The 21119-nt window shown below is 32.9% G+C and overlaps 1 protein-coding gene across 1 annotated transcript in view; it reads right to left on the reverse strand.

The window, feature by feature from the left end:
- LOC308659060 (mdm2-binding protein-like) overlaps window positions 1-21119 on the reverse strand; it is a gene marked incomplete at both ends in the record, with an annotated part of 50458 nt that overhangs the window by 17044 nt on the left and 12295 nt on the right. The window contains 3 exons of the mRNA XM_081312056.1: window positions 1841-1948; window positions 3876-4049; window positions 19107-19224. Coding sequence (XP_081168182.1) covers window positions 1841-1948; window positions 3876-4049; window positions 19107-19224 — 400 coding nt within the window. The remainder of the gene's footprint in view (window positions 1-1840; window positions 1949-3875; window positions 4050-19106; window positions 19225-21119) is intronic.

Raw genomic sequence — 21119 nt, forward strand, 5'->3', positions numbered from 1 at the left:
AAAGAAAGCTGTTTCCATTGCATTCTTTAGATTTCATAAGTATAAGTGAATTAATTATATGTTTAAACACTTTTCTGTTCACATTTCACATATTTGAAAATCACTGAAGTTGATAATCAGACATGTCATGCTTACACTAGAAATTGTTTTGCTGTCATTTTTCTCTGCCTTATTTTAAAATACAGGAATTCTATACAGATGCATCTTTGTTACTTTTGTTACCAACGTTTTAATGCAATATTAACTTTCTGGGTATTGAAGGGATTTATTCAGTATTTTCATCCTATGTGGATTAAGTGGATCATTAATCTGAACCAAGATTTAATGCTTCAGATTGCAAACTGGCCATTTCATAGATACTTCCAGAGTTGGCTTCTCCAGCAGCTACTAGCTCTAAGGCTTTCTTCAATTGTAGGTCCTGCACCTGTCCTCTGCCTAGTGCTGTGGCACCCTTATACCTGCACATCTGTTTAGCACTTCCATACCCCGGTCCCCAACTGCTCTCCCATCTGGGAGCTTTCACTCACACCCCTAGGCAACAACCCAGCTCTAGAAGTTGGTATTTCCCTTCCCCATCCAGGAGGGCTGGCCCTCCTGTATTCGCTCTTCTCCATCTTCAAAGGAGGGGTGGTCACTCTTAGCGTTCCCAGTTGGGAGAGTTGAGGAAGAGAGATGAAGATATAAGAGCAGAGATGCTGAAAAGGCTGAGTATAAAAAGCTGCAGGAGGGTTATGGCAAGAAAATCAGCACCTGAAGAGGGCCTGGCAGCAACAGAACAAAGTCAAGAAGTGAACAACACTGCCAGCTGATGTCTGAAATACACATTTTACCATCACAAACTGTTATTTCAATATATATTTTTTTCTAGATTTTAGCACCTACTACCTTTTATGGAAACTTATTTGCCTTTCTAATTATGTTTTCCTTGAACAAACATCATTTTCTTGGTTAAAAAAATAATCAATTTACAATTACCCTGGCTTTATACAACTGAAAAGGTTTGAAATCCTTACATAAATAATTGAAACTAAATACTTTAAAATTATCTTCTATTGAACAAACAGGCTACTGAATATAAGATGTTTTAAAAATGTTTTAAATAAAATAATGATAATTTGATTTCATAAAATACATAATTCTAATATTGTTCTATGTGTAATTAAGGCAGTCTTATGATTTTAATGAATTTCTTAGAAATTATATATCAATGATTTTCTTAAAATAAGTTCATATTAGGCAAAAATGCATGCTTAGTATTTATAAAAAATACTGATAACCAAGTTAACAATAATAGAAGAAAACTCTTAAATTAAGATTCATGAAAAAATGTTAATTTCCTGATTAAGGAAAATCTGTAACACCAACTTCATTCAGTGTCTGAAATTTGCTTAGTTATTTTTGAGAGTCATGATTAAAGTCAGAATCCATTCTCAGATTAACTTATTAATTTCTCTGGAATTACATTTTCTTCTACTTGTAGTCTCTATTCTGTTTCAAAAATATATAAAAGTTATTATATATATATATTAACTAGGATAATAAACTTTGGTATCTTTTCTAATATATAGTTAAAACCAAATTTAAAATACAAAATTTACTCAGCAAAATATTTTTAAACTATTAACAGTTATGTACAAATAGTAGAAACTTTCTGAATCTGATTAAAATTAAAGTTGCATACCTCTTCTATTCTACATCGTCTACATAAAGAATAGTTTTATAAATGTGTGTCATACCTAAAAGACAAAGTATTTAAAACAAGTGTGCAAATATAGAAAGCTTATGTCTAAACAAATCAACATTCTTACAGTAGAATAAAAAAGTAAAATTTGATACTTACTCAGGCATTCTTTCAAAGCCAAAACTTGCACGTTAGCTAACTGTTTCTCTCTCTGTACAACTTGTTCCTCAGAAAAACATGGAAGTGATAATAAGTCAAAAGGGAAGCCTGGGAAACAGAAAAGAATCAACACTGAAGATATTCTATTAATTAATATTCAGTTCCTAAAACTGATTTTTTAAAAAAGCTAATCACTCTCTTGATCTTACATATTTCAAAGTAACAATTAAGCAGGAGAAAACAAGTATACTAGATAGTTTTGCATTTTAAACTTTGAACCGATTCTTAATTCTTTGGGAGACTTTAGGAACCAGAGTAGAATTCCTATATCATTATTTTCTTCTGCCTACTCATAAAATAGATGAAATATCGTCCCTAGTCTCTGAAGATAGCATGTCCAATCCTTCCTATAACAAACTACACCCTGTTATTCCTCCTTGTGCAGTCCTTTCCACAATGAATCTGGGCTCCACCTATGCGTGATGGTTCCAGGGTAGTCTGGGCTGACCCAATCTCTTCCCCTTATCTTCCTGCCAATAGTCCTCAAAAAACTGTGGAACATGCTAGGAATGTACTATCCTGAGATAGGGAGGAAGTTAGTGTTCAAGACAGCTCAGGCTTTGTTCCCCTCCTTCCTACAAGGAGATGCCCTTCAGTGTTTAGCCCAGTGAGTCATATGGGCCTTGAAGTACATACCCCAGGGTCTGTTGCCTTTCAGGGTCCCTCAGCTGTGGTAAAAGACTCCAACTACCCCAGGCAGCTTTCTTAAGCCTTGAGGGACCACCTCACAGGAGATACTAGGCTTCTTCTATCCTGTACTGCCTACTGGTAAATAATATACCCACTTCATATAACTTATATAAGCATGTCCTATCTCACAGACTAAGACAAACTGATTAACAGAGCATGGAGGACCTAAACAGTAGCTCAGGATAAAGTGGGCAGAAGCATTTACATTCCTTATTCCTATTCCTGGTGGTTGGCACACTGATAATGTTATTCTCCACGCCACGGGAGTCTTTTCTTTCCTTATGGTTGGTAATTACCAAAATTGTTACATAATCACAAATCCAGTGGTAAAAGTGTCACTGAATGTCTTCTATGCTAGGTCACAGAAGACCTGGCAGTTTCTTAGAACAATTTCTCTAAGACAAGTCAGCAACCATATAAGAAGTCAGACTATTCTGAGAACCTGATGCTATAAGGAAGCCCAAGCAGCCTGTGGAGAAGGGAACATGGAGAGAAAACCATCCATCCTAGTCCAAGTACCAAACATGGGGATAAAGAAGCTATCCTAGACAGCAATTCCTGTGGGATCCTCAAATGACTGAAGCCCCAGCTGTATGTAACTATAATCATATGTGGAAACTCAAAAGCATACAGCTGAACCCACTTAACACACCAGACCATGAGAGATAATATAATATCTTCTTGCTAAATTTAAGGTAGTCTGTTATATAGTTATCAGGTAACCAAAATATAGAACTTGGGGGAAAAAAAAAGAAGAAGGGCAAAAACCAGAAAAGGCCTGAGAGAAAGCAAATGAAAATAAAAAATAAAATAAATTATAAAAAATAATATGTGTTTAAAGTAAAAACATTTTTTAGTTGATTGAAGACTGATCTACTAAATTTTAGTATGCATATTGTAAAAGGAATGAGTTCTCTTCACTTTAAATTGTAAAAATGTGGGCTGGGGATGTGGCTCAAGCGGTAGCGCGCTCGCCTGGCATGCGTGCGGCCCGGGTTCGATCCTCAGCACCACATGCCAACAAAGATGTTGTGTCCGCCGAGAACTAAAAAATAATATTAAAAAAAAAATTCTCTCTCTCTCTCTCTCTCTCTCTCTCTCTCCTCTCTCACTCTCTCTTTAAAAAAAAAAATTGTAAAAATGTAGTGAAACAAAAAGTAAATAGTGAAAGAGTTTAAGGAAAATAAGGTCATTAAATATCTAATATTTCTTCTACTTAAAATCACAAGACTATTTACATACAAACAAATGTAGAATTTTTTTTTCTACTTAGGTTAACACTTACTCAATTTGGCTTCTTCCGTCTTTGTTTTCATCTTTCCATGAATTAAAGTGAGGGCAAAGGAGCCATTTATCTGGTTGGCCGAGTGAAGCATTGTGGCTTTACATCTTCTACTGCCATTACCTTGTACCAAGAGATAATAGCTAGAATACTCTCCTTTTACTTCAACATCTGGAACTAAAGAAAAGCAATAATCTCAGCAAGTATGCAAAAATGCAACATGTAATGGGGCAATCATGAAGCCCAAAAGGAATATAATAAAGTTTCCATGTTATTTTAAAACAAGCATAGCGGCACAATTCACAATAGCTAGACTGTGGAACCAACCTAGATGCCCTTCAATAGATGAATGGATAAAAAAAAAATGTGGCATCTATACACAATGGAGTATTACGCTGCACTAAAAAATGACAAAATCATAGAATTTGCAGGGAAATGGATGGCATTAGAACAGATTATGCTAAGTGAAGCTAGCCAATCCTTAAAAAACAAATGCCAAATGTCTTCTTTGATATAAAGAGAGCAACTAAGAACAGAAGAGGGAGGAGGAGCATGAGGAAAAGATTAACATTAAACAGAGACGAGTGGGGGGAGAGAAAGGGAGAGAGAAGGGAAAGCATATGGAAATGGTAGGAGACCCTCAATGTTACACAAAATTACATATAAGAAGTTGTGAGGGGAAAGGGGGGGAAACAAGGGAGAGAATTGAACAACAGCAGATGAGGTAGAGAGGGAAGATGGGAGGGGAGGGGAGGGGGATAGTAGGGGATAGGAAAGGTAGCAGAATACAACAGTCACTAATATGCCATTATGTAAAAACGTGACTGTGTAACCGATGTGATTCTGCAATTTGTATGTGGGGTAAAAATGGGAGTTCATAACCCAATTGACTCAAATGTATGAAAGATGATATATCATGAGCTTTGTAATGTTTTGAACAACCAATAAAAAAAAACAAGCTGTTGAATTCAACATCTGTGTGTGTGTGTGTGTGTGTGTGTGTGTGTGTGTGTGTGTGGTGGGGAGTGAACTCAGGGCCTTGTGCATGCAAGGCAAGTGCTCTTCCAACTAAGCTCTATACCCAGACCTGAATTCAACATTTTTGAAGCCAGTAGTTTTTCACTTAATTGAGAAAGCTATTAAAGCAAAGAATCATAAAAATAACACAAAGCATAAACCTATAGTTTTATAAAGTTAAAACTGCATATTCATTCTTTTGATGTCATTTACAAGAGTTCTATAATATTTTTCTTTTATGGCCACACTCATATGAGATCTTCTATTTCCAAATTCTATTTCTTTAAAGTGAAATAAACTGACTTCTGCAAGCACACACAACTCAAATGGTGAGAGTAGAAGTGTACAGATAAACAGTTGCCCCTCCACATTCAGATTCTGTATCCCTGGATTTAACCAAGCAGATTAAAAATACCTGGAAAAAAAAAACCTGCATTGGTAGTTCTTGCCATTATTCCCTAAGTAATACAGTAAAACAACCATTAACATAGTTTTATTTATATTGTATTAGGTGCTGTAAGTAATCTAGAGATGATTTAAAGTATATGAGAAGATATGTGTATGTTCTATACAAAGACTAGGCCATTTGCCCATAAGGGACTTAAGGACCCTTAGATTTTGGTATCTGTGAAGGTCCTGGAACCAAATCCCCATGGCAAAGAGAAGACTGTACTGAAGAATAGTAATATTTTGTTTCTTGCAGTGAGCATCCTTATGTATTTTAGAGAGGAAATAGAGAGCATTCATTAATCTGGTATGCTAGTTATGTCAAGGTCAGTAAAGACAGCTTCAACTATATTTTAAAAACAAATCAAGAGAGGGTTACAGTGAAGGTTGAAGAAGAACTAGGAAGTCTTTGGGAGTAAAAACAGAAGTAGAATCCTTTTTGTTGAGGGTTATAAATTGAACAAAACCATTTATTTTCACTATCTTCTGAAATTTCATTAAGTGAGAATAGAGATTTTTAAAATAATGTAAACATATAAGAACTAATACATGAGAGAAGAGAGTAGAATAAAAACATTTCTAGGCATACAGGGTCTCAAAATTTTTTCACCTATGCTCTTTCAGAGGAAAATACTAGAGGTTGTGTTCCAACAAAATGGGGCAGTAAATGAAGAAATAGGAGGACAAAGGATCCCAAAGCAATCTCCATGATGAAGAAAAGATAGTCTCACACCACAAAGCTATGGAACAGATCTAGAGGGTGAAATCAACCAATCCTTGAGGACAGGTTTCTTATATGATTGGCAGGATACTATGCTACATGATTCCATTGTGAATAGTGCTTACATAACCATAATAATAAAAACAATGAATACTAATATAAAATGACTATATGACCATCCTTGGAAGAAAGGGAAATGAGAAGAACGTGAGGGTATGGTAAGGACAAAGAAATAAAGAGGCTAAAATCCTTATAATCCATAATGGTAAATCAACAGAAAACATATTACATATAAAAAATTTCAGTGGCAATCTAAGCAATTAACTTACAAATTTGGAGTTGAAAATGGTTGCTTCTGAAGAACAAATGGAAAGGGAAGTGATAGGACCAAGTATTTAAAAAAAAAACCAAAACTTTTGAGATGCATGTGTATGTGTGTGTGTGTCTGAGATACAATTCACTCAAAGTCTACAATTCAACAGTTTTTTAGTATATTCAATTATGCAACCATTACCACCAGTCTAATTTTAGAATATTTTTATTCCCTTAAATAAGGGTAACCCCATATCTATTAACATTAACCAATTGCTTCAAATCAAATTTTACAACCTGTTGAGATAATATACTTGACTTTATGTACATGACTTTGAGCAAATAAAAAGAACTAAACACAAAAAAATTAGCACTCAAAATTTAATTTACTTACCAGCTATACTAAAGGATAGAAGTTGTGTAAATAATGGAGTAGCATATACCACCATGAAACAATCAATGTTTAGTTCTTACATTGCCATATTCATATCTGTACATAAAAACCATAGCTAACAACAAGATCAAAACTGATACTAACTGGGTGTGACAGTACACATCTGTAATCCTAGTGACTCAGGAGGCTGAGGCAGGAGAATCGTAAATTTGAGCCAGTCTGGGCAACTTAGTGAGGTCCTGTCCCTAAATAAATAGGGTTGGGGATGTACTCAGTGGTAGAGTCCCTGTGTCACTGGGCTCAACCCCCAGTTCTGGGGGTGGTGGGAGGGTGAGAATTAATACTAAAGGTGAGTTACTGAGGTGATGATAAGGGTTACTCACAAAAAAGTTCCAAAGAATTATGACAATAGATGTCAATCAACAGAATGCTAGAGTCAGGAATTAAGAAAAAGAAGAAAATGTGGAAAGCACATCACATAAAACAATAAGAAATAAATTAATTAGAACACTATAAGTTTTTGTTTTGTTTTGTTTTGTTTTACACTAAGGGCTACATCAATGTTCAACTTCATAGCCCTAACAGCTTTGGTACTTAGCATGTAGGAAATATTCAAGAATTGTTAACTGATTTGTAAAGATGGGGGAAAAAAAGAGATTGAAACAACATGAAAGAGGCTACAATCTTTATATTCCATAATGGTAAGTCAATAGAAAATTTTTACATTACATGTAAAAAACTTAAGTGGCACAATAGTATGAGTTGTGATAAGAGAAAACATTTGGAATACTCCTTAGAAGGACAATGATCTGCAAGTGATAGTGTAGTAAAACTAAAGAACTGCAGAGATAGAAGAGACCGCAAGGAATGAAGAGACCTGAAAGGACTGCAAAATAAGTATAGACTACCAGAGTCAACTGTGGCCCAACTTCAGGGAAATGTTTAATATGGGTTTGTTTGGCTCTTTCCCTAGGCAATGTATCCTATTGAAAAGCTTTCCCTCATTGAATATGGCCTCCCAACTTCCACTCTGATCATGCCTTTTCAATCTTCTTTACTAGTTCCTCTAAACCTTCATACATTGCAAATTTGCCCTTGTCTCATTTCCTTGCAGTCAAATATTCTCCCTGGGTAATTATATTTGCTCCGGACTGACTATACCATTCAAAGCAATATACCCATGTCCCTTTTTCCCTTAAGTTTATTTTAGGGGCTATTGAGATGGAAGCATGTGGACATCTGCAGAACTATTCTCCAGCAATATAATTGGGAAAATTATCCCCAAATTTCACCATACAGTAAACGAAGAAAGGTTTCCTGAGGAAAAGAACTAAAATTGGATAAAAATTGTGAGTTTATAGCATTTTAACCATGACCAGCCTGTTCCCCTGAATGCAGCTAGACTGAATATCCCATTAAAGTAGGCATGGCCAAGAAGATGAATGTCCTTTTGCCCTCAGCTCCAGTCAAGGGTTATGGTGTATCATGAGGAGGGGCCAGCTGTCAGCACTCAGCTCCTCAATTCCAAGTTGAAGAGGCTGAATTCCTAATGAGAATGAGATTTCAGGGACTCCCATCCTCCCCTTAGCCTCTGCTCAAAGTAGAGGCTCTACTCCAGGATAGGCAATCTGACAATAATGGGCACTACACTGCCATCACCCCAGCTCACTTACAGGGCAGAAAATCAAAGATCTAGTTCACCAGAGAAAACCAGGAAAGCTAAGAAAAAGCACCAGGGAGTTAGAATCCAATGCAAAGACTAACTTCAAAAATTATTCCAAATTAACTGGATCAGCAACTTACTACAGAGTTATGTAAGCCACAATAAAACAATAAGCTGGAAATCAGAATCTAACAGCTGGGTAAGGAAGTTTGTCCAAATGAGGAAGACAAGTAAGAAATCAGGAATTGAAAGACCTGCAAAAAACACCTTACTCCCAGGGAGAATACACCCCACTGATGGCTACAACCTCTGAAAAGTGACAGCAAAACATTGACACTGAGAGAGAAAACAGATTTCATTAAAATAGCCCAGCTACTCACCAAACAAACAAGCAAACAACAAAAACAATCCTAATAAAAGGGTGGGAAGACCTAAAATGCCACTTTCATCAAAAAAAGATTTTGAGACATTTAAAGAAATAGGAATGTTTGATATCTACAGAGAGAAAAAAGCAGGCAACAGAAAATACTTATGAGATAAGGGCCCAAATGTCAGCTATAACAAAGAATTCAAGGTAAATACTATAAATATGTTCAAAGAACTAAAGGAAACCATGCTTAAAGAAAAATGTCTCAGCAAATAGACACTATAAAAAATATAGCTAATAAAAATACCAGATGCAAATATTGGAGTGAAAAAGTACAACAAACTTAAAAGGGCTAACCTCAGAAAAAAAGTATGTATTCCTATCACAATATAGTGAAATTAGAAACTAATAATAGAAAATTGGAAAATTAACAAATATGTGGAAATTAAACAACATGGCACTAAGTAACAAATAGGTCAAAGAAAAATCACAGGACAATTTAACTGAACCCTAGAATGAATGAAAGCAAATATACAATATACTAAATTTTATAGAATATAGCTAAAGGAATGTTTAGAAAGAAATTTCTGGTTAAGAATATTTTCATTAAAAAAGATTTCAATCAACCTAAATTTCTATTTCATGATACTGAAAAAAAGAGAGGAACTCAGCATGCTCACTTTTTAATTTATACTCACAACAATTTAAACTCTATACATGTATATTCCTAGCATTATTATTCATAAAACCTCAAAGCAGCCCAAATGCCAATAAGCTGATGTATAAATAAAATGTGATATACCCAAAAAAATGGAATATTACTCAGTAACGAAAGGAGGCAGTACTGGCACTTGCTACGACATAGCTGAACTTTGAAAGAACTATGCTAAGTGGAAAAAGACAGTCATTAAAGACTACACTTACACAGTTAACTTAAAAGAAAATGCCCCAAATAGTCAACTCCACACAGACAGAGGGTAGAGCACAGGGGAGGGATAACTGGCAGGAATGGGGAATAATTGCTAACAGATCTGTAGTTTTCTTCTGGTGAGATGTAAATGTCCTAAGATTGATTGGAGTGATGCCTGCACAACTCTGTGATTATACAAAAACTGTGAAACTGCATATTTTAAATAGGCATATAATGTATGATATGTGAATTTTATCTCAATGAAGCTTTAAAATCTATCTTTACCTTGGGAATTATAAAGTTCTGCTCACAAAACAAAAGTTCTCTACAGTATATGACCACACAACATACACAAGATCTTTCATATAGTCTATAGGATACTGTGAATTCACACATTCATACATCCAGAAATGCTAAGAACAGAACAATAGTGTCATTTTATTATAACATTTCACAAATATGAACAAACCTTGGGTAAAGCCTATCCTCAAACAATTATAATGTATATGAAATTTTTTCAGTAAGATTGTAAGAGACATATATTCTATTCATAAATAGCAATTATAGAAAATTTAATTAAGGTTATTAAAATAAATATACCTGTTACCAGTTTTATTTGAAACTAAATTCTACCAAAAAATTCAATCACCTTAACTCATTTATGATCTTAGTACTCTGCCAACTCAAGCTGTGTGTCTCTTCAATCTAAGACATCCTTTCTATAGTTTTTTAAATGCTGAAGCTTGCGATTATAATAATCTCACTTTCCTCAAAAGAAAAATATTTACTTAAAAGAACTTCCCTAACCATAAAGACTATGTAGTCACTTAAAAAGTGTTGTTCCAGATTTGGCAAATGTTAACTGAACACTTATAATTATTATTAAATAATCTGTATGTAATACTGCCAAGAGTAACAGATTTATAATAAACGTAGTTACTCAATTCTCATCACTCGTCTTCAAGAAATAAGGAAAAAAAGATTATAAGTGAAAATTTCTATTTTCAAATGCTATATTTACATTATCAAACAAGAATGAGGTGTTTGGCTTGCATGTCCCTTCATCAAGAACATACATACATTTTGTTACACTACAGATAAATGGGAGAAGCAGAAACTACGAAGTGTCTATTACTTACATCAAAGTATACAAATTAACATATGAACTATAATGAAGGCATATGTCATTTTTAGTATTTCATTAGCATAAAAATCAATTCATATTCGACATCAGTAAGTTTCTTGGTAGCTTTTAAAACACTGATATTCCTGTTTTTTAAGTTTTAACTCTATAACAAGAGGTTTCTTAGTTTGCTTTTTTTCATATTTTGTATTAGTGCATTACAGTAGTATGTTATGGTGAGATTTGTTGTTACATATTCCTACATGCCCACAATACAACAATATACGTTGGCCAATATCATCCCGCAGTATTTCCTCTTTCCCTCCTCTCCTCCTTTCCCACGGTCCCATCCCTCTACCCTCCCTTCAATTATGATCTCCCTTCAATTATGACGAAATCCAGCCTCCCCCCACATTTCTTTCCTTTTTTCTTAGTGGTTTTAAAAACCTTCTGACACCCTTGCTTTATACTATTTTAGTAGTTCAACAATATGAAAAAAAATCATATTCATCTGAAAGGGAAATAACAGTGCATATGATATAAATAAAAATATCCACCAAACAACTAGGGAAAAGGATATTCTAATTAAGTGAATATTCTGACTTACTGATAATTATTATATATATATACTTAATTATTATATATATATACTTAAGAAATGGCAATATAATGTAATTTTTAATAATAATGCCAGAAATCAAATACTAACATAATATCTAGTTTTCAATGTAGGTATCTTAGGAAGCTCACTCTTTCCAACAATATCACTGCTCAATTTTAGACCCAACATATTTCTCCCCCAGGACAAAGAGCCAAACTCAGGGGTGCTTTACTGAGCTCCATCCCTAGCCCTTGTTATTTTTTCTTTTGAGACAGTTTCACTACATTGCCCAGACTGGCCTGGAACTCAAGGTCCTCCTGCCTAGTCTCCTGAGTTGCTGGGATTATAAGTATGTACCATGACACTTGGTTTAGACTTTTGAAAAAGGTTTTAGGGCCAGGTGGGGAGGCATAAGAATAAAAGGAATCTAATTACTTTATATTCATAAAGTATTTTCAAAAATATATATTATCTCATTTGATCCTCACCTTAGTCATCCGACTAAGCTCTGAAAAATTTATCATGAAACTTCGTTGCCACTGAGATTGTCTAAGAAAATGAAACTAAATTCTAGAAGAAACCTAAAATGACTTTAAGTCATTTTAGATTTGAGTGGTTGTTGAAGTAGTTGTATGAAGCCTTCTACTGTCAAGTTGTAAAATGCAGGATTTATAGATTCTACCATGACTATTTTTAAACAAATAACATTAGGATCACAAATGTACACATTTCTTCTCCATTACAATAGAGCAAAATGTACAATTTGAAAGCAACAATGAATAGAGAAGCTATTTAGAAGATATTTCAAGATCTTCCTCATTATTATGAACAACAATGACTTCTTTATTGTTCTACAGACACGAAAAGCATGTAAGATAGGGCAGAATAACAAAAAGCTACTGCAGAGGTTACAAAGTGTTTACCTCCACTACCAATTTGATTCAAACATGTCTGAAATATATTAAACAAGTGTTATTATCCTGCTTTGCAGGTAAGGCATAAATGCCTTCCTCTGCTCAAGAATACATGCAGGACTCTCTTCAGTTGCAGTGACATCCTAATCCAGGGTTGAAAAGGGCAACACAGAGGGCAGAGGTTCTCACTCCTGGTTGCACATCTGAATCACTTAATGGGCTTTTTTACACATTAGTGGTTCCTGGGTTCACCCCAGATATTTGGATTGATTTATTTTCAGGTGGGATGCAGCTTGACTTTTAAAAATCACTATCAGGGTGATTCTAATGAGTAAATGGTATTAGGAATCACTGAACTAGGGAAAGGAACAGAACTCTACATTTAGGTTAAAGGAACTTTAAGTGATTCTTCAAATATATAAATCCTTAATGAGGTATAATTTATGCATACATGTATATACATCTACACTCCACACAAGCACATATTAAAAGATAACTTTATAAAATAGAGGAGTTTATACAATTGTCCATCTATCATTATAACCTAGTTTTGGAAAACTCCCATTATACCCTTGTGGTAGATCTATCTCTCTTCCTACCCATGGCCTCAACGACAGACCTTGCAGTCTACTTTTGCCTTTCATAGAGATTTCCTAAATAAACAAACAATACATAATCTTGTCTAACTTTATCTATAAATTTAGCATAATATTTTCAGATCATCCCAAATTTTTCATTCCTCTTTTACTGTTGAGTATTATACTGTATTAAAAAAATTTATCTATTCGCCAATTGATGGATATTTGCATAGTTTCCAATTCTTAGCTATTATGAATAATGCTTTTATAAACATTTGCTCACAAGTATTTATGTGAACATGTGTTCTTATTTCTCTTGGATAGATACCTAGGAATGAAAGTGCTGGGTTGGATAGGCAAGCCACACTGTTTTCTATAGTATCAGTTCTATTATACTTTCCCACCAATAATGGGTGAGATTTCTCTACATCCTCATCAACATCTGATAGTCACTGTTTTTAATTATTGTCATTCTAGTGACAGTATTGTAGTACCACATTTTAGCTTTAGTTTGCGTATCCAAAGCACATCTTTTCATGTGCTTTATTGGCCATTCATGTAACAAATGGAATATCTATTCAAGTCTGATTCACTTAAGAATAGGAATGTTTTATTATTGGGTTTTAAGAATTTTTTCATATATGTCCTTTGTCAGATAAATGATTAGAACTATTTTCTCTCAATGAAGAACTTGTTTAATTTTCTTAACAGCATTTTTCAAAATGTGGACCTTTTAAATCTTGGCAGATTCTAATTTATATAATTTTTTCCATTTCATGCATTATGTTTTTGGTATCTATGTTATTCTATTAATAAAGTAAAAAATGTATATATAGTCTAAAAAATTTAAATATGTATTTTTTATAAATGATATTTGATTCTTCCAGCATTATGTTGAAGAGACAACTCATTTTCCACTGACATCTTTGTATTTATTCTGTTCTTTGATCTATGTATATTCTTACTCTAATACCACCTGTCTTGAATGGTATGGCTTTACAGTCATAAAATCAGACAGTGTAAAGCCTCAAAAATTTTAAAAATTGGCTTGGCACTTCTAAACCCTTTTCAATTCCATATAAATAGAGGATCCATTTATCAATTTCTATGGAAAGTTCTGCTGGAATTTTAATAGAGATGGGACTAAATATTTAATTCAATTTGGAGAACACTGTCATCTTATTAATTGTACTAGTCAGCTTCTTGCTCTGTGATAAAACACCTGAGATAATTGCCTTAAAAGGTGGAAAGGTTTATTTTGACACAGAGTTTTGGAAGTTTCAGGTCATGCTGACCCACCTCATGGCAGCCGGAAGCAAAGAGAGATAGGTCATCTCCAACTAGGCCCCATCTCTTACAGGTTCCACTACCTCCCAATAAACCCTGAGCTGGGGACAAAGGCTTTTAACACATGGGCCTTTCAGAAACATTCCAGATCCAAACTATAGTACTAATAATGAATTTTCCAGTCTACGAATATGGTATATCTCTCCATTTTGTATAGCCTCTTTAATTATTCTCAGTCATCTCTTGTACATCTCTTGTTAGATATATTTAACAATATTTTATTTATTCCTTTCTTCCTTCTATTCACTTGGATTTAGGTCTTCTAGCTTCTTGAAGTTGATAACTTAAAATTACTGATCTTAGATTTTTCTTCCATTCTATAATAAACATTTAAGATCTTCTTAATACTGCTTTTACTATTTTCCTTAAGTTTGATGTTAGATTTTATTTTTATTCAGTTAGAATTATTTTTTAGTTTCCTTTTTAATTCTTCTTTGTCCTATAGGTTATTTACAAGTATGTTAATTTCCAAATACATATAGAATATCCCAGATTTGTTGATTTCTAACTTAATTTCATTGTAACTGGAGAACATACTATGCATTAGTTCTTTTCTTTTATATTTACTGAGACTCATCATGAAGTAGAATATATATATATGGCCCATCATAAAAAATGTTACTGACTGAAAGATTATCTTGATTCTCCCTCTAAAGTTTATTGCCAAAAATCTTTACCAGAGTGCTTTGTTTCTAAAGATTGAAATTATTTATAAATCAGTTATGTAGTATCATTTTAACCTTATTAATTCCAGCCCATTATTTTGAAACATATATGTCATGTTATCTGAATACTAAGAAGGGGCATGCTTATCATTTCAAAACATTTCTTCAGCCTCTTTATATTGTTATTGGAACATTTGTATGGTCAAAAAACAAAAAGGCATGATTTTTCTTCAAGAGTACTTTAAACAATTTTCATTCCAAAAGAGTTACAGTTTAAAAAAAATAAGGCAACAACAAATGCAGGATTATAAATAAACAGAATTATAAATTATAAAATTACAAAATTATCAGACCCTATTTTCCTACCTGGGAATAAAAAACTTCCATACATGTCAAGGGCCAATATAGAAGAAAAGAATAAGTTTTAAAAATTGTTTTCAAAATACTTCTAAATTATTTAACAAAAAGGATCATGCATGGCTTTTAGATACTTTCAGAATTGGGTGGAAATTATGATTCTTCCCTGTGTTATTAGAAAAATTTCTTACTTTCCCTGACCCTGAGTTTTCTCATTTGTAATACAAAGATTGTAAAAAATTTACATTTCATTATTGTTCTGAGAATTGGAGACAATGAATGCAAAGTATTTGGGATGGAATACATTTTCAACATTGGTAGATAATATTTTTATTACATATTTATGAGAATTTGCAGATAATCATTAAATTTTTATGACATTCATAAATGTCTGTGTAAGTTAGACATTTTTCATTATATTTAATTATATACCATTAAAGAAGTCTTTCTTTAGATAAGTTAGATAATTTCATTAGTTCACATTTCTTTAGTATATTTCTCATGTAACAATTTCTTTTTTATTATTTGTTCTTTTAAGATATACATGACAATGGTCAAAAAATATATGAAAAAATGTTCATATATAACAATTTCTGAATATATCACTAAATATCACTTTTAAAAAGCACTCTTCTGCTATTGTAATTTAAACATACTTCAAATTGATCACTGTTTATTTTAAACCATAGGAAGTTGCTGATATTTAGTGATTCTGACATATGAAAAACAGCAATATCACATAGCCCAAATTAATACATTAGTACATACTTTATAAGGGATAAAACCTAAGGAACTAATAAAAACCAAGGCATGAACTTTGGCTCACACTGCATAGATGGAGTCCATTCAAAGCCTTTCCCTATTTATTGCAACAGCAGTTATTACCTGAAAATATACGGTATATTTCACTTATTTTTAAACAAATTTTTCTGTAAGGCAGACACATATTTGGTATACTAATAACAAAGCTGGGTATAATACAAGAAGATTTAATTTGCAATTTTAGATGCCATAGCAAAATGGTTCCTGAATGAGAAAATGACTATGGATTAAAGGCCTGAAAAAATTGAGAGACATAGCTATATGGCTATCTGGGGAAAGAAGCAAAACAAGAACCTCCACTATAAGCTCCATGAATGAAAGGACTTTGTTCTGTTTACTGCTGGGTCTAGCATATAAAACAGTGCCTAGTATAGTGTAGGTGCTCAGTAAAAATATCTACTGAAAACATGAATATTTAATGCATATAAAAATGTGTTAATGCTCATTACACATAGAGGGTTTTTTTTTAACCACAAACGGTAGCAACACCATTATACTCCTTTTTTCCATGCGATATGCTTTAGTGATTGTTCCTAGTCAGTTACTACCAAATACAATGTTGCAATAGGATTTATAATTTCTTTGCAATACCAATTTTCTATGTTATAGTATAAATTCCATGGCAAGAAGATAAAGTCTACCTCCTTGAGCAGCAACCCCAGATTACAGTATCATAAGTGATATACAATATCTGATTCATATTCAAATAATTAATGGAAGGTATGAATGACATATTGAATGAATCAGTCAATGAATGAAAGAATCAGTAGCAAAAGCACAAAGCAATAAAAACAGAAAATAGTTTTAGGAAAGAGTACAGGGTTTGGTTAGGTGACTCCGCAATATATAGTGTAACAATACAGTATAGTTGGGCATAATTCTGTAGGTTATGGAGAAACTGCTATGATTTAGGGGAATGATCTGAGATTTGATATATTATTTGGGATAGTGAGAGCTACTATTAGTGGGATAAGGGAAAGGATTTAAAATTTTCTGGATGCAAGAGTTATTGAAACTTTTATACTAAAACTTAGTTTCTCTCTTTTTACAAAAGGAGTTCTATTAAAGTGATAAGCAATAAATTTCCCCTTCAGAAAGGGTTACAGGTAGAACAGAACTTAATCAGCTATCAAATTTGATTTTGTTGCTACTTCTATGATTTAAAAAAAAAATACAGTAAAGTGTCAGTTTAATCAACCCTTAATGATCCAGCCTAATCAGTAATCAACAACTTGGCTTCAAAGAATATCATGTGATCTATGTCTTATTATTATTCAGAAGTTACAACTATTAATCTGTAGATTTCAAGAAGCAATAATTTAAAGAAAAAATGAAACCAAGCCACATAATATTTTCTTCAAGTTGCAATAAAAATCATGCCCCCCCAAAAAAAACCTGAGTAAATTCTAAATCAATAAATTATCTTTTTTTTATTTTGTTTTAGTATTGGAGATTTGACCCAGGGGTGCTTTATCACTGAGTCACATCAGCCCTTTTTATTTTTTTATTTTGAGACAGGATCACACTAAGTTGCTTAGGACCTTGCTAAGTTGCTGAGGCTGACCTTGTACTTGTGATCCTCCTGCCTTAGCCTCTTAAGTCACTGGGACTACAGTCAACACACTTGGCTTCAATAAATTGCCTTAAAATTAAAACCTCAAAAAAAGTAGCTATTTGAAGTTGTAGAAAGTTACAAGAAAAAAATAAGAGATGGGTTATCAAGGATATACTCAATTTATTTAGATGTTAACATTCAATTTATAGTATCATGCTTCTGTATATGCAATGCTGAGAAATGGATATTATCCCATAATTTCATGAAGCCTAAGAAAATTAACTATAATTGGCACTTAGGAAATTTATTTCTGATTTTGTTTCAGCATCTTCTAAAATCCCCAGATATACATTTTCCATGTGAGTAGGTGGGAAGGTTTAAAACTGCACTGTGGTGTAGTAACGGTTTTTCCTCCTGGAAGCCTCCCTGGAGCTACTAAGGATATGCCAGGTCACTCACTCTGGAAGTGACCTTCTCTTTACCTCACACCACTGGCTAAACAGCTTTATGATTGCTTTTTAAAATACATTCCTCACTTGACTACAAATTTCACAAAGGTCCACTCAAGATACAGTTTGACTCTCATTTTATTTCTCATACTTCTTTCAATACCTTATATAATGCAATAAATGGTATTATGATACTAATGTTAAGGATTATAATTTACTAGGGACTTCCAACATCTTTATTAAATCATCTCCTAACTTTTTCTCCACTTTTATCTAAATGTAGTTATTTCCAAAGACCCTATACTGGGTCTCTTCTATAGCTATGTTGTGTTTATGTGTCTTTTCTTTTTCAACATTCCTAATTAAATGATTAGAATTAAATGATTTAGACTTAAATGATTAATTTAATTTTTACAATAATGGTATGGATGTGTTTTTATCCCCACTTTACAGATGAGGAAATTGAAACTTGGAAAAGTTAAAGAATTGTTAATTGACAAAAATCTTTATGTAAATCCTGACTTTGTGAGTTAACAGTTCTGTAATTTCTCCAAGGACTTAAAACTGGGCCATATTATACTCTGTTGCCTTTCTAATATTCTATTATGTTCAATGAATTATTTCTCTTATAAAGTTAGAAGTGAATCACTTAATTTTTAAAGCACCTTGAACACTGCACAGCAGATGGTTAAACTATTAAATAAGTAAGTTCTAATTTCTTCAGAAAATTGACACCACAGGTTCACTTTTTTAATGCACCATATAAGTGAGCTACTGTATTTTATTTATTTGGTTTCTGAAATGTCTCTAAGAAACCAACATAATTAGCTATCTAATTAAACAAAAGTTCTGCCTTTTGATCACTGATATATTTTTAATGGTTAAAAATAATTAAATATTATATTCCAATAAAGAAATATTAACTTCATTTCAAATTTGATAAATATACTATCTGTGTTGTATGGTAAAGATAATAAAGATTTACTACTTACCACTGATTGTCTTAGGCTTTTTAGCAATATATTCTTTCCATTTTCTTGAACTAAGTTGGTTGGGAGGTGGAATAAGTATGTTACTAATTGTGCACGGCAATACAAAAAGAGCACCAACCTGGAAAAGCAGAACATATATTTATTGATTGCAGACTGGAATCCACTCTTCAAAGAGTGCCATATAACAACTTTCTCCTCATATTTCACCTATTTAACATGTATTTCTCCATCAACAACTTCACTGCAAAAAGTTAAAAAAATAATGTCCCACTGTCTAAAAAAAAAAAAAAAAGAAGAAGAAAGCAAACAAATTAAAATGGGGAAAGGCATTCAAAACCTTGATCCTCCCTTTTCCACTTAGGTACACATCTCTGAAAACCTTGTTATTCATACTGTTTATTTTATATTCAGATGTGGGTAGAATTTCTTTGTGGATCTGCAAAATAATGAGAGACTGAGAGTTCTAGCACTAGAAAATATGTCTTACTTATCCAACCATAATTTTAGAACTTTGGATGGATTGTTGTTCTGGCTTCAAAATTACAATACATCTAAAAGCAATACAGCAACTTTTGTTCCCAAAAATCAGAGATTTAATGCTAATAGGTAAAAACCTCAGAGAAGATAATGAATTGTATCCTAGAAAACATACAGCGGTCTCAGACATATTTCTGAGCAAAGTCAATCTATTCATTGTTGTATTCCCAGGGTTGGGCATACAGATGCTTTTTAAGTATTTGCTAAAAAAAAATCATAATAACTTAGGTAAATTGCTTGATAAAGGACTAAATAAAACAAATTACAATTCTAAAAGCTATTTTAGAAACGCAGCTACATCAACCAGCACATCCCAGTAAAAAACACTATTAAAAAAAACAATTTTGGAAAAATCTAGGCAAGGCATTAGTCAAAAAATGATCTAAATGGATGGATTGGTTATATAAGATATGTGACAATTTGATTTGGGGTTTTTTTTTAAATGCCATATGAACTTACTGTTATCTATTTTCATAATCCTACATTTGTAATTTTTCTTTAAAATGTGCAAATATTCATGGCAGGGACAAAACCAAAGTACATTAAAATCTATTTATATAAATAATGATTCTTAAAAGCAACTTTTCAAACAATACAAACATCTAGGGGAGGTATACTCTTCTTCAGATCATTTTTCTCATCTTTAAACTACATATTAAGAATGGAACTATTACACATTAGGGTGACTACATATGTAACTAAAATACACTTCAAAAAACTAATTTTGAACATTATGCCATAAAGAAATGATAAATGTTTAAAAAGGTATAAATGTTTAGATTGGGCAGGTGGGTTGTTTTGTTTTTGCAATGTTGAGACTTGAAACCAGGGATGCTCTACCACTGAGCTACATCCCCAGCCCCACCCCTGCTTTTTTTTTAATTTTGAGACAGGGTCTCACTAATTCATCAAGGCTAGCCTTGAACTTTTGACCCTCCTGCCTCAGACTCCTCAGTAAAATGCAGGGATTACAGGCTGTGGTACTACTATGCCTGGCTCAATTAGTACTTTAATGTGCTAATTATGTTGCTATTTACTATTTTTACTTATGCATTCTTATTTAACAGGAATAAAAATAAATATTTTAGGAACACAATAGAAAGGTAAAAATAAATATGCTTTTTGTCTTTACTAAGGTAACTAGCCATCTTTTTACATCAAATACAATTTACATAGTCAAGTGTTAGTAATTAAGATTAAAATATTTAGACACAGAACATAATCAAATATAAAAGATACATCTAATTTCCCAAACATTAAATCCTAATTCTTTCTTGCATAAATAAGACTTCATAGCCCAGAATATATGACAAGACTGTATGGTCCAAAAAGTCAGGGAGGCTGTAATGTGAATATGCCATATCAGGCACAGCTGCAGCTTTCTCAACATCTTAGGGATGCTAAATGCAGTTCAATTAGTACCTCATAGCTCCATATAAACGTGTCATGACCCAGCAAATAAAGAATTGGTCACTC

This window comes from Spermophilus citellus, assembly GCF_964194105.1.
Source record: "Spermophilus citellus genome assembly, chromosome: 10".
In the NCBI taxonomy this organism is placed as follows: Eukaryota; Metazoa; Chordata; class Mammalia; order Rodentia; family Sciuridae; genus Spermophilus; species Spermophilus citellus.